This window comes from Symsagittifera roscoffensis, chromosome 8, assembly GCF_963678635.1.
Source record: "Symsagittifera roscoffensis chromosome 8, txSymRosc1.1, whole genome shotgun sequence".
Lineage (NCBI taxonomy): Eukaryota > Metazoa > Xenacoelomorpha > Acoela > Convolutidae > Symsagittifera > Symsagittifera roscoffensis.
In genome coordinates this window covers 23,289,558-23,315,935 of record NC_087069.1, presented here as the reverse complement: position 1 = coordinate 23,315,935, position 26,378 = coordinate 23,289,558, and the positions used below count along the sequence as shown (strand labels likewise).

The 26,378-nt window shown below is 33.6% G+C and overlaps 2 protein-coding genes across 2 annotated transcripts in view; one reads left to right on the top strand and one right to left on the bottom strand.

Annotated features, from left to right (window-relative positions):
* LOC134853297 (adenylate kinase 9-like) overlaps positions 1 to 26,378 on the top strand; it is a 570,635-nt gene that overhangs the window by 465,750 nt on the left and 78,507 nt on the right. The window lies entirely within an intron of this gene.
* Positions 20,476 to 20,775, bottom strand: LOC134853510 (fibrinogen beta chain-like). The gene has a single exon (XM_063869509.1). The coding sequence runs from the start codon at positions 20,773 to 20,775 to the stop codon at positions 20,476 to 20,478; it is 300 nt and encodes a 99-aa protein (XP_063725579.1).

The window sequence follows — 26,378 nt, the reverse complement described above, 5'->3', positions numbered from 1 at the left end:
CACGGGCTGTTCCTGGTTTTGCTGGGAAAGGATGGTTGGGGAACTTTCTTTTAAAAGTGCGGTAAGCTCTATTAGTGTTGAGTGAAGATTCAGTTGATGTTGATGATGGTGCTAATGATTCAGTATAATTTGAAGAGGGTGTAGGGGTAGGGGGGTTGGATGAATTTATAGTGGAGGAGATTTGGTTTATGGTTGGGGTATTAAGATGGTAGGGTTGTTGTTGAAGGGTAATAAAATTATCTAGCTCTGGGGAGATTCGGGGGGTGTCTGGAGAATGAGATGATTGGTCAGAATGGTATGAGGAGTAGGTTGGGGTAACTTGGGAAGCATAAGAGGGTGTGGGAGTGATTGGGTCAGGGTTATTGGATAATATGGGTTGAAAAGGGGGTTGAGAAAAATTAGAAGAGTTATGAAAATTATTGGATGGGGATGGTTCTGAGTCGGCAAATTCATCGGGGGTTTCAATATTCGGGTTATTGAGTTGTGAGATGGAATATAAAACTGAGATGTGTGAATTAGTGTCGGAATTCATGCCTGATGTTACATTACTAGATGGAAAATCGGGTGGCGGAAAAGCAAAAAGTGGTATTATTGGGATTGGAGAGGTAAGATTGGTTGGGTGGGAATTTGATCGGTGTAGTGATCCAAGTTGGCGGCTCATCGTGGGCTAAAAAAATGATTATTTTGAGACTGAAAAGCGGTGGTATGGGGTTGTTCAATAATTTGTTCATAAGTATTATCATCTTGTGACTGGTGTGTCATTATATGTTGGATGGGACTTTGTGATGTGGTGAGTCGAAAATTTGGATTATGTGTGATGGCTAAATTTCGAAAATTTCGTGGGACTAGGGATAGTGGATGGTTATTTGGTAGGGGTGGTAATTGTGGTGCCGTTGGCGTTATGTCTACATTGTTGTGTTCTTCGTCGTATGTATTTTGTCGTGTTGCTATTTTTGTGTTATATTCTTTTATTTGTGCGTCTAAAAGAATTTTGTTTATAGATGTAGAAAAGATTCCAAAAAATCCTGCGAAGAGTATGCGTGCTACGCTTGCTTGTCTGTTTACTTGTGTGTGTATAGCACATGTGTTGTAGATTCCTTTTAAAAGTGAGAAAAGAAATCCAATAAAGTTAAACATTGCGTATAAAATAGTCAATTTTTCTAAGATGTAGTAGGGCCATCCTAGAAAATCGAGGATCTCATTTTTGAGTGTTACAAAGCTAAAAATGCTAATTGGTGATATATCTTGGGGACGGTATTTTTCACCGTTTAGATATATATAATCTTTAATGTCTTTAAAATATCCGCTATAGTCTTGCGTGTAGATATCGGCAAATCCTGCGGTTTCTGCAAGTTTGCGTAAATTTTGGTCTATTGATTGTCTTTGTATAGTGTCCATTTGTGTTAATAATTCTTGGAATTGTTGTGTTCTAATGTGATGTTGAATATCTGATTTTGAATAGATTCCTATTGATTGTAAGTCTATATTTGGGTTTCGAGCAATAGCGCGAATGCTTTCTGGTGAAAATTTTTTGAGTGATTGCATTAATGTGGGATATGGAGTGAGAAGATAATATTTATTTTCATCAGGGTTTAGTTGTACTACATTGTGGCTGTTTTCTGATCCACATGGGACTGCGGTATCCCAGAAATAGGTTCTTCGTGAAAGTGTATCCACGAAATGTACTTTATTCTTATAAAAGATAGGGATTCTTTTATAACATCGTTTATCTTCAAAAACGTATAGTGGTGATACTTTTTTAGTACAAGTATAAAACCATAAGATGTTTCCTTCGTAGTCTAAAAAATTTGATCTATTTCCAGATAATAAGTATCCTGCATAGGGTATTTTTAATACTGCTAGTGCAAGTGATTGTAATATTTGTGTTCGTTCTAATTCGCATAGTTGGTGTAGTGTTTCTAATTCGGAGAGTGACATTTCTTGAAAAATTCGGCTAATTGTATAATCTAGTTTCATATCTAAATGAATATCATAGTGGATATTACCGAAATATGTAGTATTCATTAGTGATAATTCTTGTAAGCGTGTGCTTCTGGTGTCATGGGGTTTTAGATGTCCACCAGGTTGTCCGTTGCTTTTTTCAAAATTAACTGGTATATAGGATGTTCCTTCGTTTGGAGGATGACCTGTGGCATATGGGTCGATTTTTACTTTTCCAGTGGTCATGTCGAATCCTTTTTCGTATTCAACTAATATTTCAGAGTATTGTGTTCTGTGAAGTGGATTCCTGTATTTACATGCAAGTTCTGTTTCTTGATATATTTGAAAACGTGTCAATTTATTTTCTATATTGTCTATGTTTCTAAAATTAGAACTTAGTTTTCGTGATGGATGGACTTGTTCATATGGAATTGATTGTATAAAATATTTTTCGTGAAATTTTATCATACGAGCGTGTATTTTTGCTACTTGAAATGTTGTACATGTATCTTCGGGGAACCAAACAATTGTTGCTTGTGTTCTCGTTGTAGGGTCGCAATAACCTTGATCATTTTTACAAGGTAATCGGATTCCTTGATAGATCATTGTATTATCTGATAAATCTCGTGTTAGTTGTATTTTTTCGAGTTGTATTTTCCAATCGAAAAACATTATTTCTTGGTATCCTTTATTTTTTGTGTCTGCTTTGCAGTTTGATGGGTCATTTATACCAATGTGTGGTATCCAATGTTTATCGTGTAGGTCATAGGTTAATCGTCCGTGTGCGCCGTTATACGGGTATTTTTCGTCTAGTTTTATATGTCCTTGGTGTCTTTCAAGTTGTGATTGATGTACAGAGTCTGAAAAAACTTGAAAATTAACTAATTTTCTTGCGGAGTTTTTATTTTGTGTGATGTTTAGTCTAAGTAATTCACTTTTACAATCGTCGGGATTGAGATGTAAAAGACGTTCTATATTACTCTGATAGAATGATTCATGGTCAAGTCGGTTTTTGTTTCCGTTCGAGACTTGTGAACAATGTACTTTCTTTTCGGAAAATGTTGCTGTGAATTTATAACCTGTAACTGTTGTTGCTCGGGCTTTTGAATAGAGTGTTGCTATTACATCTGTGGTTTCTATAGCTTGTGGTTCTGTTTCACATTGTGATACTTGATTTATTGCATATTTATGTAGTGTTTTTTGTTCATTTTCTTCACAATCGTAATGTGTTACTAATAAATCTTGTGGTCCTGTACGAGGGGAAGGGTTTATGTTTTGATTTGAGATTATTAGAAAAAGGAGTTGGAGAAAAATTAATAATTTTAGAATATACATGTGTATGATAATCCTGAGTATGGATTATAAAATGTAATGTAGCCAATTGTGTTTTTGGTATATCTGTCGTATTTGTATATTACTTCAGTAGTTATAAACGGTGGTGGTAGTGATTGAGCTGTTATGTTAGGTGGATTTAATGGGTAGGGATGTTGGGTAATATTGTTTAACTTAACTGTGATTTCAAACTTTAATTGTAAACTGTTTTGTTGGAGTATTTGAATATTGTGATCACGGATATCGTTGTGAATATCTTGGCGATATTGTAATCTATTAAGTGCCCAGTTATGAAGGCGGTTACTTTCTTGATGTTGTCCAAATAATGGTGGAGGTGCTGTAAATGTATTCCAATCTAATCTTAAAGGAATATTTATTGATGATTGTTCTCGATATCTGGCGTCGAGATTATTTGGAAAATTTAAGTTAAAAGGTGGTGGTGAAATCTGGCTTATTGATGGTGTTGATGGTAGTGATAATGTTTCTGGTAGTGATGAGGATGTTGTTGTATCCGTAGAAATATCTATTGGATTATTGACTAAATTTAATTCACCTTGTGTAAATGAATGTGTTGTCCAATATGGTAGTCGTGATGCCTGGTTTGGGGGGTTAAAGGGATTTTCACGTATTTGTTTAGATGTTGGTGTTGAACCTAAGTAATCTGATGGTAGGCTTGAGGTGCTACGTTGTGAAAGAAGCGTAGGGGTTTCTGGTAATATATCAATGGGGTTTTCTGGAGTGATTTGTGATGGGGATTGAGGTATATCAAAATGAACTCGGGGAGTTTGAAAATTTCTGTTTCGTCGAGGATGTATAATTTGTCTATTTATTTCGACTGTATTTTGGTTTTGACTAGGATTTCTTATTCTACTTAGTTCTTGTGGTAGTGTTGGGTATAGGTTATATGGTTCGCTTAGAGGTGCTTGTCGTTGAACTGGTTCTAGTGGTTCTGATAAACGAGCATGTCGTTCTTCAAAAGTGTATGGATTGTCTTGAAAAGAAATTCGTGTAGATGTTTGAGGATTTTGAGTAGTTGAAGGTGGTGTTGGGTTATCTTGGGATGATGTCGGTGAAGACTGATTCTGTGACTGTTGGGTAGCAATTTTTGATGGATTTTTGAATTGTTACTTTAGTGGGAAGGTTTATGTTTATTATAATATTCTTCCAAAAAAAGAATTAGAAGGATTGTTGCTAGGGCAAATGTGAAGATTGCTTTCTTTATACATTTACATATTGTCAAAATGAGGGATGATAAGAATGCTATGAAAATTACAAACAATAAAAAAATATCAGTTCTACTGAAAATTTTTCGTATCATTTAGACAAGTTATATGAATCGTACCTGTGGATGTAATCAAGGGTTTTGGAAAGTTGGAGGAATAGTTCGAGTATAGTGTAGAAAATTAAAAAAATGTTACAAAAAATGATTAGGGTTATTAGAAAAGATTCAAGTATATCAAAAAGAAATATTATAAAGGTTTCAAGTATTGTAAAAAAATGTTTAAAATTTATGAGTATTTGAGTAACTGATTGAGAGAAGAGCATTTAAGAAATGATCTCTTGGTCGAATATTTTTTGCTGTTTGAGGCGATTTTCTAGTGTGGTCGGATTATTTATTAGTTTTTTGACAAGTGGGTTGAGTTTTGTAAAAAATTGTTGAGGGCAATTTTCATGGTGATTGGGAGGTCGTCTTTTTCTTTATTTTTGTTTGTCAAATGATCCGGGGTATGGTGAGATTTTTATACTTTAGGCTAATTAAAATGTTCATTTTGTTACTTTAGGCTAAGTTTACAAATTTGTTTTGGGGGTATTCGTGGTCTGAGTTGGGGAAATATTGTTGATCTTTGGGTTATTAGATAAGGGAGGGGTACGGTATTATGGTGATATTTATTTTAGTTGTCAAGTTGGAGTGGTTTGCCTATTTTTGACCTGGAGGTCGTAAAGTTATAGTTATAGATGTGCCTGGAGTTCTATATGATTCGTCTAATTGGTCTTAGTTTGAGTTAGAGAAAGTGACGGATTGGATGAATCCTATTGGTCTATTTTGAACTAGAATTATTGCGTACTTGTCAGCATGTTATTTGGAAAATTGTAAATGAAAAATGTTTCGAAGGTTTCAAGATAGTGAAGTATAATGTTAAAATTACTTTTGAAATTCCACTTTCTTTAAAATTTTAGATTGGGGGATGAATATTTTATAGTTTTTACGTGGTTGATTTCGGAGTCTTGTTGTTTTTCTATTTTCTGATTTGTCGATTTGTTCTTGGGGTATTATTTGTTCGGTCATTTTTCTATTTTTTCTTTGTTTTGGGGATTCTTTATGGTTTTGTGTATTGTTTTTGGTGGCGATTGGTTTTGTGTTTTGATTTTCGGTGGGGTTATCATTTTGTTCTGTGTTTTTCAGATGTGGTTCATTTTGAATGATTTTTAATCCTGTGAAAGAATATAATTGAGTTAATTCGCGGAGTGCGTATTCTTTTGGGTAATAAGGTAATAGGTTGTTTCGATGTTGAACGATTTCTTTTTTGTTTGAGTCGGTAATTTTATATGTGACATCAGTGGGTTTTGCAATTATTTGGTATGGTCCTTTTCGAAGGGGTTGTAATTTTTTAGAAATTCCTTTTTGAGTATTAAAATTAGGTATTAAAACAAATGTTCCAATTTTTAATTCGGAGGCTGGTGTAAAACGTGAATTGATTTGTTCATTAATGTTTTGTCTTTGTAATAACTTTTTTGTTATTTTTTGATAAATTTCATTGTGTTTTTTATCTCTATTTAGAATCCATTCGGTGTGTGTACCGGAGGCTAGTTTAAGAATTTGTGGGTGATGAAAATGATCTTCATCGTGTGTATGTAAAGGTAGGTTATAACAAATTGAGTCTTTATTTGGTTGACAATAACCTTGTGCGTTTTTATGAGAAATTGCTGTAAACATTATTGGTTTGCGTGGCTTTTGGTTAAAAACCATTTCGTATGGTGACATTCCTAAAGTTGTCGTAATTTGTGAATTATATGCTAAGGGAAATAATTTTACATCTGCTGACCATTCGGTATATTTTGTATCATTTCCGTTGATGATACATCTAAGATATTCTTGTAATGAACGGTTCATACCTTCGACTAAGCCGTTTGTCCAAGGTGCATGAGATGTACGTGGTTTGTGTTTAATGTTATATAAATGACATAGTGTGATAATTTCATTATTTATGAATTCTGTACCGTTGTCTGTAACTAAAATTTCTGGTAGTCCGAATTTTGCTATCCAGTGTTCATAGAGTGTTGTGTAAGCGTAATAAGCGTTACAATGTGGTACTGGGTTAAGTGCTACATAATGTGTAAATGCGTCAACAATTACCATAATGTAGGAGTTTCCTTCGGATGAGGGTGAAATTGGTCCTTTGGTATCAAATGAGATACGATGATTAAAGTACAAACTTTGTCCTTTAAAATCTTGTTTTTGTGCTATTTGTTTTTGATTTGGGTAAGGTTTATTTAGTTGACATACTATACAATCATTGCATAGTACTTTTATCCAAATTGGTGCATTTGGGAAGTAAAAATTTTGTATAAAATTTGAATATGTTTTTTCTGATCCAGAATGTCCTTTAATATTTTGTGTATGTGAAATATTAAAAGCTATAAGAATCATACTTAAAGGGAGACAGGGAACTGTAGATTCATTCAGGTTATACTCTAAAAGGTCTGTATTTTCGTTAATTGTTGTGTTGTTAAATTTGCGAAAGTATCGGAGGAGTGTTTTGTTTCCTAGAATGGTTGAATCTGCCTTGACAGGTTTAGTTTTATATTTGTGCCATGATTTTAGTTGTCTAATTATCGGGTCAAGATTTTGATATTGTTTCAGTGTTGAAATTGTAATCGTTTCTGTTGGAGGGAGAAAAATGTTTTCAATTTCGAATTTAGATAAGGGATTGTATCAAGTGGGTCGTGAAGGTCAAAAACTTGATTTATTGTGTATTTTGAATCATTTGTTTGTGGTCCTGATAAATTTATTTTATCAGTTAAATCTTCTTTTTCAATTAGTGGAAAATGGTCTTTTTTAGGCGGGTGTTGTTTTGTTCGTTTTTGTTGGGTGTTATTTTTTATCCATTGAGAATATGGGATTGGTTTGAAAGTTGATGTTCCAAGTAAATCAACTTCATAATGATTATTTTGACAATCTAAATAAAGTGGGAAATGTTGTAAACTATTTATTTGTGATTGTTCAATATCAGTTTTTACTGCATATTTGCATTCCAATCGGGGTGATGTTTCGTTTTCTGCAAGGTAGAATTTTATGTTTTTGGGTATTTCAACTGTTGTTTTTCGTGTAAGTAATTCAGGTGGTGTATTTCGACTTAAGGTGTCTGGTAATGCAAGATTTTTTTCCTGCAGTCCAAACTATATGTAAGTTTGGAAATTTCATTAGAATTAGTTGAAATCTGTAAACTCGGTGGTTTGGGTTAGATTTTTGTGTAAAGAGAAAGATGATTGGTTTATGGTCTGTGAATAGAACTGTTGGATGTTTTGATCCAAGTATCAGAAATTCATATTCTGTCAGTGTATATATTATGGCTGTACATTCTCTCATTAGAGTTGAGAGTCGTAGCTCTGCTTGAGTGAATAATCGAGAATTTGCTGATATGAGGTTCATTTTATTTGTACCATTATGTGATTGTAATAGTGCTGCACCGATGCCAAAGTTCGAAGCATCGCACATTGCATAAAATGGTTGATTTGAATCTGGAATTTTGTTTGAAATTTGTTCAGTTAAAAGTTTCTTTATTTCTTCAAATCGTGTTTGATGTTCTGTGTTCCATTCAAAATTATTTTGTTGTCTAAGGATGTTATAAAATGGTCGTAGATATAATTGCATTTTATAAACATATTTACTTAAAAAGTTTAACATTCCAAGAAATTCTTGGATTTTCTTTTTATTTGTTGGTGGTTGAAGTTTTTGAATAGCGTCAATGCGTGATTTCAATGGAGTGATTGTTTTTCTTTCTATATTATGTCCTAAGAATTTAACTCTTGTCAAAAAGAAGTGTGATTTATCGGGGGCGGCCTTCAGATTTTCGTTCTGAAGTATTTGGTGATATTTTTCTAAAACATTGAACATCTCGTCTTTTGTTTGTGATTGCATAAAAACATCGTCTAAATAGGTGATTGCGTTTTTCTTGAGTATTAGTGGTCTAAAAATTTTGCTCATAAAAGCTGAAAATGCTGCTGGTCCTATGGATATTCCATAGAATAAGCGGTTGAATTCATATTGTTGGTTTCCGATAACAAATTGTGTTAAACGTCGTGATTGTTCATCTAGTGGCATTTGATTGTATGCACTATTCATATCGGCGGTTGTAAAGTATTTGCCGTTTATTTTTGTTAAAATAACTTGTATTGGTTCAATGGGCCAATTACATTTTGATTCATCTATAAGTGAATTGAGGTATCTAGCATCGAGAACGATTTTTAATGATTCTCCTTTAGCTAGAATGATAACGGGGTTGATAAATGTGTTGCCTTTTGGTTGTTCTTCTTTATTAACTGGTGATATAATGTTGTATTGTTCTAAAATATCGAGTAATCTGTTCACTTTATCATGTAAGTGAATTGGTACTTTACTTGCTCTCTGTTTTTTGAAAACTGCGTCTGGTTTTAACGGGAGATGTAGTGATGAACTGATTTTTCCAACATCGAATTTTGATGTTGCATAGACTGATGAATATTTAATTAGCTGTTTGGCTAATTTTTCGAATTCGTCTTGTGTTATTTGTGAATGTTGGAAATTAAACATTGTTAAAAATTTTTGTTGGTCCTCTGTGTAGTTACTTATGTTGAATGTAGGTTTGAAATATGGAATTTTTGTGAAATAATCCGTATTTCTGTTTTCGTTACTTATTATATTATTTATAGATAATTCTTCATTAAGAATTGTAGATTGGCAAATATCTAGTAATTGGAGTATATTATTTACGCGATAGGCTTTTTCGTGTATTGGTGATATTGTAGCGTTGGTTTCACAATATCCTAAAAGTCCTAAAGGTAATGTTACTTGGTAAGGTGTGTTGTTATAGACATGTAAGGAAATGATATCTGAATTCGAATTTTTCAAATATTTTATGGATGAGATTGTGATTTTGAAAAATTTGTGAATAGGTTTGAATTCAAATTCTGACATATAAAATTTTTGTTTGTTTTGTTCTTTATCATATTGGTGAACTTGTTTGATTGAAAAATTATAAATATTTCCTGATAGTGGTTTTAGGTGTTTTCTTTGTTGGTTAAATATCGGGTAGAATTTTGAAAAGAATGGTGGTTGTTTATTTAATCTTTGAAAAAATGTTAAGGATGTTTCTTTTGTTTTTGTATATTTATCTTTGATTAATATTTTACTATTTAGTATGTTAATTGTTGGTATATACTTCGAAATAAATGGTATTCCAATGTTATTATATTTAATATCAGTGATATGGAATATTTGTTTAAATGGCTTATTTAAAATTTTGCTTTGCTCCATTGTTCTGGTGGGGAGGAGAAATAATTGGATTTTTCCGTAGTTTATCAATGTTGATCCTTGTGCTGTTGCTAACTTACTGGAGGTTTCAAGAGGTGTTAGCTTTGGGTGTAAAGTTTTTATTTCATTCCATGTGGGGATGTTTATTATGTTTGATTCTGCTCCTGAATCAATTAAAAAATCTATTTCAAGGTCTGGTGGTTGAAATTCTTTACTTCTTGGGCTTTCTAAGAAAAATGGTATTGTCCAAATTTTTTCTTTGGGTTGTTCTTTTTGTATATTTTGATAAATGTGGTTTGTATTCAAGCATTTTGTTTTGATATTTTTATTGGTTTGATTTGTAGTGTTAATCTCATTTGTTTCTTGCGTCGTTGGTGTGGAATTTATGGGTGTAATGTAATAATTTTGAAGAAATTCTGATTGATTTTCATATATGTGTGATGAAAAAGGTTGTTCATATATGACAGATTCATAGTCATTTTCGACTTTTATCATATTGATAGAAAGAGTGTTTTCAGTATCACTTTCTGAATCTGATGATGTACAGTTTATTTGATTGAGTTGTAACGTATCAGTTACTGTGTCATCAATACCTGGAGGGTCTGATGTTGTTTCTGGGTTAGATTGTACTTGATTGATTTGTCTTTGATGTTTAGGTGTACTACTTCTGTGGCGATTATTAGAATTATTATAGTTATTATTATTCCGGTGTGGTGATTGGGAATAATTTCTATAACGATTATTATAACTTGAGTGTCGATTCTGTGAATTATTTCGCGATCTGTTTTGGTAATTATTGTTTGGTCTGTTATAGTTCGATCTATTATATGAGTTATTCCTTGATTGATTGTTCGGGTAATTCTGGTTTCGGTTGTTTGAATAACTTCTATTTCGATTATAGGAGTAGTTTCTATTCCTATTGTATGATGAATTTCGTGATTGGTTGCTTGGATAGTAGTTATTTCTTGATTGGGAATTAGATCTAGAAACAAATCGTTGTGTATTTGAATTTGATCTGGAGTAGTTATTTCGACTATTTGGTCTATTGTAGTGATTTTGTGATGAATTATGCGTGTTTCTTCGTTCTGGTGATCTTCCTCTATAACTTGAGTTATATGGTGATTGATTTCTTGTATAATTTGTATTGTTCGGGAGTGGTTTTCCTGAACTGTTGTTGCTGTAGACTGTTTTGTTCGGTAGATTTTGATCTTTTTTCATGTATTGATAGAATGATTTATTTGGTTCTTTATATTTTTGAGGTTTATTTTGATTGTCTTGCTGTTTTTGTCTACATTCGGAAATACTATGTCCGTATCGTCGGCAATAATTACACCATTTTTTGAAAGATGGTTTGCCTTTAAAGTTTGGGTTCTTTTCGTAAATATTGAGTATTTCAGTGATTTTTTCAACGAGGTCTGTCTCTGATTCCTGTATATTATTAATATTAGTGGGAGTCGTTTCAATTCTGTTAACGTATTGTAATTTCAGATTTTCCGTTTCTTCTAGTTTCATCGTGATTTCTGCTTGTTCTAATTTGTCTACTAGTTTTCGAAAATCTAAATCGGGTTCTCGAATTGAAGAAGGATGGGATGCTCTCTTTTTTATTGCTATTTTCCTTAATTGTGGTGTTAAGGTCATCATTAAGATTTCTGTCATCTTTGTGTTTTTATAGTCGTGTGTATTTAATGAATATGCTTTTCGAACTAGTGTTTCGATTCGTACTGCTATTTGCTTGATGGTTTCGTTTGGTAATCTGCGAATTTCATTACATAAAACTCTTTGTTGTTGTTTGTTTCTTTCGGAGTCAAACATTTTTGAAAATTCCTGTGTAAACCTTTTCCAGTTTGATTTTATTTCTAGAGGTAGTACTGAAAACCATTTTTGGGCTGCGCCATCTAAGGTTGTTTGTATTAACGCTGTGCGTCGATGTATCCAATTTTGATGTAGTGGCGTATTAATTGGTTCAGGTCCTATATTTAAAATCAGGTTTGCTGTTACTGCATTTAAATAATCTTCTACAGAGTATTCAGGGTCTGTTCCTGTGAAAACCATTAAAGGTTTGTTTGATGTTATTGATGATCCACCCATAAGGTATGGATTCATTGTCATTTGTAATGATTCTGCTGCATTTGGCATTTGAGAAAAATTTGAAAGTTGGTTTCTTGTTATTTCATGTTGTTGGAGATAATATGGGAGTGGTATTTCATTTTGCATTTGTGATGGTTGATACGAGTGTGCAGTCATTGGATTTTGTTGTTGAATTGGTTGAAAAGATTGTGTATTAATTAGATTTTGTTGTTGAATTGGTTGTTTATGTTGTGCATCTATTGGTTGTGGAGAAAAATTTCTATGATTTGTACGTGTTCTCTGTATTCCTTGTCTACGATATTCTTGAGTATTTGGTGCAAATATATCTGGTTGTAAGAAATCATCATCTGAGGATAAATAATCCATTTGATAAGATGTCTGTTTTTTACTTTTATTTTGTTGAAAAAATGGGTAATTTTCACTGTGATCCTGTGGAGGATTTGTTTGGAAATTTATTGAATTAGTTTGGGTCATTGGGTTATCCCAATTTCGAGATCTTGTATATTGGTTAAAATTTCTTTGTGGTTGGTTATATGTTTTTGATGGATGTGTATAATTATAATTATGGTCTGCAAAGTTGTTTCTAGTGAATGTTTTGTGTGTTTTTGATGGTATTGTCATGGGTCTGTATGTTTGGTAATCCATATGTGAATACTTAGGGGCAACCGAAGGTTTAACGGTTGATTGTAAGGTTACCTGTGTTTGTGAAAGATTTGTATTTTTTGGTGTTGTTAAATTTGGGCGTATTGGTGAAATACTTTGTTGTGTAGTTGTTGTGTGTACAATTTCTTCATTTATGAAGTGTGATGGTGTCTGGATATCTTGTTGAGTAAGATTCCTAGTTCCATTGAGGTTTTCATTGTGTATAACTGTAGAGTTTAAACTATTATTTTGTGTATCGGGCAAAAATGTATTATAGTTTAATGGTGTTGCATCAATGGTTAATGGTATTACTTTTACATAATCTCTTATGTAAGATATCGTACTTATTGCTTGACTTGAGATTGATTGTGGGAAGCTTATAAATGCGGGATGAGACCATTCGGGGTCCCAAACATAATCTGATTGTTCTGTGATAGCGGTATCATCGTTCGAGTTTTGGGGTCTAAAATTTTTTCTTGCTTGTGCAATTAAATCAATATTGTGTGTGAAATAATCTATTATGAACCATGCCAAAATTTTTTGTAGATCGTGTTTTGTATGTTGTGAAACGTCGTCTTTCGTGAAATTTTCTTTAATGATGTTTAAATAACTAGAGAGTAGTGTGATTTCATGTCGTACTTTCAAATGTTTAGATGTTTCTGTCGGTGAGACATTTGTTATTGGGATTTCGTTTTCTAATATCGAAATATAACTATATATTATTGCGAAAACTTCATTGGTGAATATGGAGTTTGCTCTTTGTGAGTTATGATATTGGATGCTTTTTATATATTCTGAAAAAACTTTTGAAAATTCTAAATCAAGATTGTCTGTTTGGATTGTATATTTTCTATTATTATGGTTTGGTGAGGTGAATTCTATGGAGTAGATTCCATACTGTTGTGTTATGTTGCATATATCTTTTAAGTAGTGGTCTATGATTTGTCTTTTGATTTTTACATCTGGGAACTCTGTTTTACATGGACTGATTCCGGGTTCAAATAAATTTAATAGTAAATTTTTGCAAAATATATGCTGTCCTCTATCAGTGGTTGCATCTACTATAAAAGGAAAGATTTCATCATCATCTGGACTTTCTTCACCTGGGGTGTGCGTTGAGCTCATTTTTTCGTTCGATGACTGTTAATATGTAATTATTAATGTGTCGAATTGGTTGATTCCAATTGTATAAATGTACTGGTTTGTGTTTATACTGCTTTTTTATTCTTCTTTTTCCTCTTTTTGATGAATTTGAAGTTGTTTCTGAGTCAGAAAAATATAATTGATCGTGAAGTGGGCAATTTTTATCTATTGATTCTTTTAGTTTGTAAAGTTCGTCTAAACTGTTGGTTTCTGATTCTGAAAATGCGTTTCGATTTTTTGAAAATCTTTTTCGTGTTATTTGTCTTTGTTTCGTTATTATTTTTCTTTTTAGTGTTTGTCGTTTTGTTCGAATGTATCCAACTGTTTGTGTATGAGGTGTGATTACAAGGTCGTATTTTTTGTTATCTATTTCACAATTGTGTAAAACGATTGTTTGTTTATTTCCTAGGTTTTTAAATGACATAAGGTTTAGGATGACGGATGCAAAAGGTTGTTAAATGGTTTCTATTTTCTTAAACTGTTAGTTCTTACGATTTTTTGGTTAGCTTAACCTGGGTCTATTTGTTCAGGGTTGGAGAGAAAAGTATATCGATTCCGAAGAATGATTTTTTACTTTCTCGTGGCTAGTATAAGTTAAGGTGTTAACTTACTTAATCTTACTTAGGGGTAGTGATTGTGTTCAAGGGTTGGAGAATGGTAAATCGATCCACAAGGTTCAGGTATAATTAGAACGCGAGTAGTTCGTTAGATACTATTTTAAACTTACTAAGTCTAAGATTTATCCTGGGTCTGGTAAGAGGGGGGGTCAAGTGAAGGATGAATAACCGAAGTTCTTCACTGTTTATCCTAATTTGAATGATTAGTTTTGTTTAAAAATTTCTATTAGTCTTAGGTCTTTAGAAAGGGTTGGGTAGTGAATCGACGTTTGAGGTCGTTAGACACTAATTAAGTGGGTGGGGGAGAACAAAGTTGTTCTGTTTGATCCAAGGATAAGCCTTGATGATCAAGTTTGAAATTTAATTAAGTAGGAAATGATTTAAGATCCAAGGATAAGCCTTGATGATCTGGTTTTAAAATTAAGTGAATTTAAGTTTTAATAAAATTTTAAATGTGTGTAAAGGAAAGATTTAGTGTTTTGATGATATTAGTGGGTTTATGATTGCTGTTATGTTTTAGGTGATGGAGCTGGAACAACGGGATGATTTATGATTACTAACCATTTATTGTCATGCTACTAATTTTTATTTTTTATTTTTCAATAAATATTTTTCAAACATGTTTTGTATATTACTGCAGAGTTTTAGGAAAACGATCTTAGATCTTTTTATCAATCGTTATTGTATATTAATAATTTTGTTTAGCGCCTGAAATGATTTTGAAGATTAACTTCAAGGTTTTATGTTTGCAAATGAAAATCTAAATTCATTGCTAGTAGTATTCTAAATATAAAAGTTTGTTCTGGTTTTTGCCTAACTATCATATAGCTATATGGCAAGTTTCTACTTTGTCGTATGTCGTCTCTGGTTCGAGGTCTTCTTCCAATTCCGGGTAGTTCTGTTATGGTTCGGAATATTGGCTCTGATCTATTGAGTCGTAGAGACATTTCGATTAAATTATTGTCGTATAACATTTTTTAAATGTTTTTGTCTAATTTCTAATCTATTTTGGTTAATTCTAAGCTATTAAGGTCTTGTTCGAGACTTATGGTCGCACCAGATGAGTTAGGACCGAGTTGGTTAACTCATAGAGTAATTTCGGATAGGGTACACCGTCTGCTCGTCACGCTATCTTATTTTCGGCCGGATAGATTCGTGCAACTTCTTAGTCTAATACCGATCCTAATCTTACTCTTATACTATCTAGTCTCAGGTTGTTTAACTAGTCTCTGCTAGGCTCAATAGATCTAGGGTATACTGGTTTATTGCGGCTGCTGAAGTGCTCGGGAGAGTCCAACTAATTTCTAAGTTAAATTCAAATCTCTCTGGTGCTGAAATTACAAGTAACTTCAGCACTTACAAATAAGTGGGTTGTTAGTTAGATGGATCATGATTGGTTAATATTAAATACTTTACCTTGGTAAAATATCTAAATTATCCAATCATAAAATGTAGTCTAGATCAGGTTCCAGTATTTCCATGTCTGAAACTGTATGACAAGCTTTTTATCAAACCAACAAATATATTAAAATTCTTCAAACTTGTTTTAAAGTAAATTGAATAACTCATTTTTGCATGGAAAATTGCTTGATAATTTTTACTTTTTGAAACTGTATGTTACGCATTTTTTCCGTAAATACATTTCAAAAATGACGAAAAAATAAATCACATTGAACATTTTCTGTGACGTCACATGTTAATCAATTTCAAACAGAAACATAAAGTTATTTCTGTTCAAAAAACAGGCTAAAATTTTAAATCATTTGATTGTTCCTAAAAACACCTAGTAGTCGCATACCAATTATTACAGTTTTTGTTATAAAACTGTATGAAATTCACTATATACGTAGATAAATATAGGCTTCCCTATATACGTAGATAAATCTGCATTTTTATATAAATATTTTCAATCTTTTCTTGGCTCGAACAAATTAATTTACTGATCTCTCCCATAACTTCAAAATATCCGTGTTTAGATCAATATTTCTGCGCCACAGACATCAACTTTTTGAACAAACAGATGAAAACGCGTTTTAAGCCACTTTTTGGAAAACTTTTGACAAAAATGAGTTTTTTTGGCGCGCGCTACGACCTCAAAATTTGTATAACTGGCTCCGAGGGCGACTTTATGATTTCCTGAGAGAAGGCGTCTACCCACCCCATCTCAATCGGCCCCTATGTATATATATGATTTTTTAAGCTTAAGGTTGAATGAAGTGTTGATTTTGGTCCCGAAACTAAAGATGTGATGGATGGAGTATTCAGTTTCAAATGATATAGAAAACTGGATGAATCCAGAGTTTCTAAAAAATTTTTTGTTCATTTGATTTTTGCAGAGAAGCATTTTCCTTCCCCGTCAAAGTATTCAACTTATATTTTGAAAAATCAATCGAACTTACAGACAGCTTTTGACCCGAAACCCGAAGTTGAAATAACGTTGAAGTAATCAACCAGGAGTAACGTTGATAACAGTTTTCAAAAGCAGCTTAAACCCAAGTATATGCATCAAAAATCTTTTGAAAGTTGTATTAAAAACAAATCAAAATTCGAATTATCAATATAAATCTATGAAAATTGGAGTTCATGCAGAAACGTTGTACATTAAAAATTTGCCTCGATTGTTTTTGCGACATCACAAAGATTGATTTGGTCGTTGATTTAAATGATTTAAATCGCCATCTGTCTCAGTTTTGGTCTAAAATAACCAAGGTTTGTTGGTATTGGTTTTCCAGCTATTGTCAAAGATTATAAATTATAGCCATATCAAATTATTCATGGCCCGATGTACAATGGATTATTACAAATACCGTGATTCAGACAACTTGTATCTAGAATGAGTAACAGTTTATTTTTCGAAAATTGCGGAACTCGCTGTGAGTACAATTTTCAAGTGTTCAACAGCACACAAGATATCACACGATAATATAATTTTTCCCAAATTTCACGAAGCAACTTTATCACTCTTCCCGTGTTGACCTCCATAGACCAAAAATGCTAATCATACAATTCCATAATTTAAGTCTACGAATAAATACTAATCATACAAATTTCATTTTGCTAAAATAGTTTCATCAGAATTTCGAAGAACTACTATCTTGTTTTGGTATAAAATTCCTTGTATTGTACCACATGAACTTTTGTCACACAACTGCTAATAATTCAATTCCAATATATGGAAAATTTATGGCTAGCATTTTTTTGATGGCGACAGCAAAAATTTTTCCAATTATTTGAAATTACCGAAAAAAATTTTGTCGCTATTTTTTTTTTCGAAAGTTTGCAAACTAGTTTCGTCAATTGGAAATATAGTTATGTTAGCGAAATATTTTTTGAATTTTTTTTGCGGTGGATGATTGGTAGAGCATTCCAGATATCGAAAATAAAGAGTGGTGAAATGAGTTTCACTTGTTAATTTTTGCGCATAAGGTAACTTTTCCCTGTTCTTCAGGTCACTTTTCAAAACATCCTTAATGTTTATTTTTGTTTTAAGGATGGGTCAATTTCAGGATTAGTCAATTAGTTAAGTTTACACCAAAGTAAACGAATGCTCAAAAAAGAAATGCTGTGCCAAAAAAAAACACCTTTGAATAAAATTTCAGCCAATTATTAAAATACTACCAAAAACTGCTCGTATCAGGGCGAAGTTATTAAAGTCTATGGGGCAAAAATAACATCAAAAAGAAAATCTAATAAAAAAATTTTTTTTGAGTTTTTTTGTTAAAATCATTCCCACATATGCAATATTAAATTCAAAGTGATAAATTACGCTCCCAGTAACAAATCAATTATGGCAAATAAGCTTCGTTCAACCAATTTCAAACGATTTCTAAGACGGATCAAATCTCTGCTTACGCAATAATAGCGCGAAATATATCGCGCGGTAATTGTCTCAAGTTGGCCAAAATGACTATCTTTAAGCCCCTAAACATTACAAAAAATGATCACAAGCGAAAAATATTTTCAAATTAAACCTCATGACAACAATACCTTTTGAATGTTATAAGAAAATTTTGTCGAAAATGGCTAGTTAAATAGTCGAATTTTGTCAGAAGAAAAAAAAACCACCCAAGCACAAAAATTCCGTAACTTTCGTTTCGAAAGTCGATATAATGAACAGTGGTAGCCAGTTTGCGCTAAATCAATTGCAATCGACATTGAGTATTTGTTGAATTGATCCGTTGAAATGCGAAAATGGGAAACTTTTATGACGTTCATATATCAAACGATGAACAGGTCTTTGGAACTGCTGTTACATTTAATTAATTTTTCTGTTGCAATTAAATGAAGATAAGATTGCAATTTTAGTCTTCCCGATAATTTCGAGTGTGTTGTTTTTTTTGTTTCTTAAGTAGTTAAGATTATATGGAGTAATTTTTCCCCACTTTTTGAAAGCCTTGTCCTTGTTTGCTTGCTTTTTATAACAATTCATCTACTAGCCGCGGAAATTTTACGGAAGTTAACGGTTTTCTTCGAAGCAAAACTGTGAAAAGTTAACCGTCACATAAATACTTTGTGATTTGATTTAGTTCAGTAATGCTTTCTAAAAATGGTGTCCTATAATTTAATGACATACAATTTAACACCGTACTTTTAAACACTTAGTCATTTCTCTACTAAACAATTTAAATCGACAACAATATAACTCTTGTATTCCAATTTAACACAGTACAATGAAAAACTTGTTTTATCTTAGTTATACTTGCTAGAAGGAGGCTTCCTAATTTATTTAAGACTCTTATCAACAAGTTTGTAATTTAATTTCAATTAGACTTTTCGCTAAACCATTATGATTACTAGAAAAGCTGCTTGTGCTATTTCACAACACTTTGGCGTAAAATTTCTAACAAAAATTAAGTTCTGACAGTTTTTGTGCCAACAGTTCAAAAAAAAGCTGACAAAGCGATCAGGTCATAAGTTTAAGTTCGAGAATGATTCTAAAATATATTGATTTTTAGGCTTTTGGCATTGATTAAACCTTTTTTAAATTTCTAAACTGGCTGAAAAGGTCTAGAAATTTAGACCATATTAGTAAAAGAACGTCTAATTATACGCGGGCTTTTGAAAATTATCGAACTATTGCTTGTTTTTGGTTCATTTTGGAATGATTCATTGAAATTTTGGCAAGGTCATTTCATTTTTTAAATTGCTAAGGCAGCAAAAAGTAGGGAGTGAAATTGTAGGGTTTTAAGTTGTTTAGAGTTAAAAAGGGGGAAACCCTAAAAATATATAGTGCCATTTTTACACAAGTTGTTAAAATAACTAGCAAAACTGTTTTTTTTTCACAAGTAAATCTTGATTGTCATTATATTCAGTCGAGAGAGGACAATGAACTGTGATTGCTGAAATCAACAACACAATTGGTTGTTATTCAATAGATGAACAGTGATCCATACACACGCGTGTTTAATAAAGAACATTGTTCCTCGCATAATTCATAATGCTTCTCAAAAACAACTTTTTCTGTTTTTCAAAAACAGCTTTTTTTGCACCACGCAATTCTATGCGACACGACTGTTCATAATTTTGTTTGGGAATAATGCAAATAGTTTTTTTCTTACTAAAGCTAGGTCATAAATAGAAAAGTAGATATTATTGCAAATTTTTAATAACAGAGATAGTCAGTTCGACTTTTTTGCTGCAGTGCCAATCTTTTATCCATCTCTCCAGAAGTAAAACAGAAAGGCGATCAATAGAATCCTACGAAAAACATTTTGTTAAGTGTGCTCTGCCTTTGATCTGCCTTCGATCAAATTGCCTTATTTTTATTTAAAGAGAACAAAATTACAATCCAAAACGTTTCAGAAACTGAATGAGATTTCCAAAGGAACTTTTTTTTTCTCGAAACACAAAATTAAAAAAACCCAAGCATGTTTAAATTAGACTTGTTGAAATTTTTCATCTTAGATGTGCAAAACTTGTAAATTCAAAAGAGCTCTTTTTGGCATTTGATGAGTTATAATGGAAAGTTGAAACCATGAAAAAAATTATTCAAAAAAAAATCTTTTTTTTTCAATCGGTTTGTTTCAATCTTGAATTACTCGTTGATAATGAAGATACTTTTTTCAATACGAAATTCTGAAAACGCAGTAATTTTGTTCAAGAACTAAAGTAAACATTAAATTTTGTTAGATATTCCGAACTAGTTAATGTGTTTAGTTAAATCATGTTCTCTCGTCCAGCATATATAGTTTGATATACTGTTCAATTATCAACACGGATAATTTTCATCTCACTGGTTGACATCATTCTGACTTCATTACCATCGAAATATCTCATTTCTAAGAGATTACTTCTGTCGGAAGTAGTCACCTTTCCATTCAAATTAATAGAGTGACATTTTTTATACCACCAACCACCTCCTCCTCCAGATTCTTCAGCACAGTTTCCTTTCACCCATCTGTCTTGGTCCTTGTCATGAGCAGAGAAGGACATTCCATTGTGAAGGTCGAAGCCTCTATCTGTAACAGCGGTGTTCTCCCCGTTCTCAATCTTGGCCACCATTGTACCAAAAGTTAATCTGTAGCTGGGAGCAGGGCCAACCTTGAAGTCTAAAAAAAAATTTTTTTTGAAAAATACTCCCAATAATGCTACAGCCAGAAATAATCTGACAAATTTATTTTAAAGTGCTGGTATAAACTAAACTGAACTAAATGATTAAAATTAAATGAAATAAAAAAAAAGAGTCAGAAACAATTTAATTGCCGACCTAGTTATTGACAAAACAAATTTTCAAAAAGTGTGTCCCAGTGGTATCTCACTAAGTCATATACAAAAGCAATTTTTTTAATATGCCAAATAAAAGTATTCGCAAAGTGTCTGAAGACATATCGCGACACCGGAAGTGCATCTTTTCTTCTATTAAGTTGTTTTCATCGGGTTCACTGTCTGTGTCAAATTTTAGTCTTTTGTGTTGCTGTTGTCCTCTACAATGTCTTTATCAGTGTTTTTTAAATTATTTTAGGAATCTGAGTTGCTACCAGGTGTTTCTCTGCGACTTGGACGAGTAACTCCAGCTTTTTCTTTATGTTTCCGATAACTAATTCCTGGTTAACTTTATTCAAAAGTTTATCAGATAATTCATCACGTGGATGTATAAATATTCATCAATGTAGCTTAGGTTAAAATACGGCTCTTCTACCACTTCCTCCCATATACCTTTGACGGATATGAACAAAAATTTGACAGTGATAACAATGATTTTTCGAAACTGGTTGTTTGACAATTTGTGTTCCCACCTGCAATATAAAATCGAAGACCAATTGCCATGACTAATAATGATCTAAAATTATTTTTATAGAAAAAATTGCATGCAGGCCATGTTTTGAGGGCTCTGACTGTATTTTTGTCTGGGTCAAAAATAATTTTCCCCCAAAACTATAATGTTCGAAAAAAGAATAAATGGAGACAATTTTTTCAACAAATGTATTTCAGAAAAACTCATCGGGAAAAAACGTAAAGGAAAAAATCAAATTCATGGAAAAATATAAGCGACCTTTCCTTATTTGAACTGCCACATGATGCAATTGAGAGACAACTGTAAGGAAGCAACCCGCACCGGAGCATCATGGATAATAATCGTTTATAATGGAAAGCTGTTGTCTAAAATGTTGTCATTATAATCAATTATTGTTGCAAATTTAGGCCACGAAATCTATTATTTTCGTAAAATTACAATCCATTAAAATCCATTATAATGGATTAAAATCCAATTAAAATCCATTGTAATTGATTATAACGGATTATAATCTTTACATTTTTTAACTCACGGACTACTCGCAATCTAAACCTACGAATTAACCCTCGCCTACCCCTCACTTTGCCCCCCATCTGTCGTCAATGTCCATACCCCCTCCTCCACTAAACGGGGGGTAAACTGAGAAGGGGTAAACTGTGGGAGGGGGTGACTATAACAGAGGGAGGGGGTGACTATACCAGGGGGAGGGGGAGGGGGAGGGGGTGGGGTGGTGTAAGCTGGGAGGAAAACGGGGGGGGGGGGGGGGGGGGGGGGGTAAACGGGGGGGGGGGGTGTAAACAGGGTTTGTGTGTGTGTGTGTGTGTGTGTGTGTGTGTGTGGGGGGGGGGGGGGTAATCAGGGAGGGGGTAAACGGGGTATTTAAGACAAAAATTAAAAAAAGTTGTAAATTGCATGACTAACCTCTCGAAAAAATCCATTATAATTGATTATAATCGAATTTAAGGGATTTTATTGGCATACAAAAAATATAAGAAACATGTTACATTTTTCATTTTGTTTTAATTATAATCGATTATAATCGATTATAATTGATTATATTGATGTAAAAATTAATGAATTTTAATCCATTTTTGATGTATTATAATGGATTACTTTTGTAATTGTATAGATACTGACTATAAAATTACAATATAATCGTTTGTTATCCATGGAACTCCAGTGCGGGAAAGATCCCTACGGTTGCACTAACCTACAGTCGCGGTCGTGACCAAACAGGATAAAATGATGTACAAACAAAAGAGAGAAGCTGGTTGGTTTCTAGAATTTGGCGAAAACGTTCACCAAAATTTTCGACATACCACGGGATTGGCTAACATATTTGTACAAAGGAGACACAAAACGCGTCAGAACTGCGATAACTTCATAAAGCAACCCAAGATGAAAACTTCTCAGAAAAAACTTTCCTCATAACAATTACAGTGGGCTACGGCAGTTTGCTAGATACTCCAAACGCACCAGGGTGAGTCAAATAAAACAATCATCGAATAGTTTTCAGTGTGAAACAATTGTGATCCAGGATCAGACAGAAAGCGAAAAATGAATTTGCCTTGTTTGCGACTCCTACCATAAGAGAAATAGCTGGTAATATAGACAGTACGACATTTCTTAGAAAGTTAATAGGAGAGGAATAGGAACAAAACAATAGGACGTTACTTAAAATCAAGATTGGTAAAAGCCGGTGGCGAACAATTTTCCAAACTAATTACGCAAGCCCGATTTCCTTTTTATATAAAGGATAAAAGATATTACATTTACCAATAAAATCAGTACCGAGTTTTAACCAACGAGATGTAAAGTGTGCTTCAAAGGGGTCAAACAAAGTGTAAAGTGCGATTAAAAGTGCTATAGATGACGTTATCACAATAATTGAATCAGAGCGTTGGATCGCTAAAGGCGCGGAAGGTTAGTTTGGCCAGGGGAGATCTTAGGTACCAATATCCTATTCAGGGGGCGGATCTAGGATTTTTTAGAGGGTGGCGGATTTTCAAAAAATTTTCAAAAATTTTGACAACCTTTTTTTTAGATCGACCAAATTGATTTTTCGGAGCTCTCGTAAAGCACTAAAAAGACGCTGATTTGGCCAAATTTTTAGCGCCGCAGGCAACTTTTTGAAAAAATAGGTCAAACAATGTCGTGTTTCGAAAAATCGCGTTTTTTTTTTGGTGCGCTTCCCCTCAAAGTTAGTATATATTGGGGTCGAAACCCTGAGGGGGAAAGAGAACGTCAGAACCCCCTCCCCGCCCTCTAAATCCGCCCCTGATCCTACTGTCGTTCAGCTCAGAAACCCATCACAAGAAAGCGCAAATGAAGTCAACTACAAGCAAGTAGAATCGGAGAACAATTAAGTTAACTGTAAATGTTTTATTTTCCGTCGATATGTATCTTCCGGGCGAATGTTACATACATGTTTTTATGGCGCTCCTGGGTGTTATTCTTTTTAACATCATGACCGGCAGAACCGTTAACGAGCACTCCGCGCCGAGCGGATGCTCACATTAACGCCCTTAATAGGCCTAAACCGCCGTGGCGGAAGGGTAGTTCGGAACGCGAAGCCTTCCGGATTATCGTGAATAGCTTTTTAACCTAGTTAAGATCGAAAATTCACGAACCGGGAAGGGTGGGGGGATTCGCGGTCCTGTCGTCCCCTGAGAGGTTTGTGATCAAAAACACTTAAAGATATAAAACCAAACAAAAAGTAGTATAGTACCCAAGAAAAACAAAAACATAAAAAATAACCGAAAAAACCGAAAACAGTAAAAAGTAAAAAAAAATCATTAGAAATCATCCCCCAGACAAGATGTGATCCGACCCTCCCGTTTGTTGTTGATAGATATATTGTTGACACAGGCATTTATATCAGTCAGGGTTGTTACGATCAATTTTGTAGCCCGTTTGTGAGGCTTGTACTGTAGGGTTATTTGAGCATTTAAGCACGTCAATGATAAATTGCGCTCAATCGGAAGGGTCAGCTGATTTGCGCTCAATTCGGAAGGATCTTGGGAGAAGACTGATCGGCAAGCAGTACAAGGAGCAACAAGAAGGGGCTCAAGGACAACAACAATCGACTGTTGGGTATCGTTAACAAGTTTTGTATCCCTTTTGTACAAAAAGTAAGATAGCAATCTGTGGGAGGCTCGACAGTGCTGCACTGTAGTGACCCTTCACCGAACTGCGAATATCCGAGTTAAGCACCTTAATTCGGATATTAAACAAACCCGGAGGGGTATAGTATTACTAATATTATTACTTATATAGCCTATATTAATACTCTGTAATACCGTTTTTCAGTGAAAAACACAGAAAGCAGACCGGTTTTTAGGTCGAAATAGCGATATTTTGATCCCCCCACTAGTCGCGATTTTGAGATATTGATATTTTTTGAAACGCAAAAAAAGCACTAAAGTAGTGTAGTACATCGTAACTTCACTACCATAATAAATAGAACCGGTTAAGTCTAGTTCGAAAGTGGTTGGAACTATTTTGGAACCAAAAACCGAATTTTCGTTATTTTTGAGAAAACGAAACACTATAAATTCAGAAAATTTTTGAAATTTTTGAGTTAGAACAGTAAAAATAGTTGTTCGGACAACGTCCACTAGTGAATCTACAGGTTTTAAAACCCGCTTCCCGAAAGGCTTCCGGGTTGCAGAGAAATCGAATTTAACGTGTTTGATTTGGTGGATTCATCAATCCGAAGGGGTACAGGTAGCATAGTTTTTCGCAACTTTTTTCAACTAAAGCGTTTTAGATCGGGTCTTTTGCATTGAACTAGAAGAGTATAGACTTTCTGAGCTCGGATCAATTATTTTTAGGTCGAAAGAACAGAATTGCGAAAAAGTTAGGCGGAACCTATTAGAGAGAAATTTCTTGACTTTAGAAAAAAGACATTTTGGTTAATAACTTTAGAACTACTAGGCATATCGAGTTGATCTTGGTGTCAATAGATCAGAAATTAGCTGAAATTACTGATAGGGACAAAAGTTTTTCGAAAAAGTAAGCGTGAAAATTTTTTGAGGTTGTTTTTAGCAATTAACCAATTTGGGAGGGTAGAACCCTTCACGTTTTATAAATTTCTTTTAGAAAAGCCCTTATACCCCTACCAAAAGGTAATAGCGATTGAATAAAGTAACTTTAGGCCGTTCTAGACGAAAAGGGAAGGCTAAAGGCACAGAAAAACCTTAATCGAGCCGAAGTTAGGCGAGCGATAAGACCCTTCACCGTTAGCGTGAATTGTCAAATAAGAGGCTTAACTTCAATCCGGAAGGGTCTAGGAAAGCAGTACATACCCTTCCTAGTTAATTGAAAAAGAAAAATTGCATCGGAGAACGTATCCGGAGGGGTATAGGTTGAAAGAAGGAAATATCCGAAAAGCTACTAACACAGACCAGAGGGCTCCCAATCCGGAGGGGTCACATATTTACTAATTCGGAGGGGTCCCAATCCGGAGGGTCTTATATTTGCTAATTCGGAGGGTCCCAATCTGGAGGGGTCTTATATCTACTACTCAGAGGGGTCCCAATCCGGAGGGGTCTAAATTTTGCTAGTCCGGAAGGGTCCTATTTTTGCCAATCCGGAGGGGTATTATTTTATTGAAGGACTTAGGTAAACAGGAAAAAGACTACAGTGAGAGGTATTAGGTTATTAGCAGACAGGCCAGGAATCAGTGACTGCACTGGTAACTTGCCTTTCAATAAAAACCAGACCAAAACAAAACAGGTCCGAACTCGGATTTTCGCTACACTAAGTCTAAACTAAAAAGTGGGTAATTATTTGGTGTGGACTGAAACCCAATACGTTTTTGTGAAAAGTGACTGCCCTGAGGATTTTAGTAAGTCTAGCTCGGGCAGTC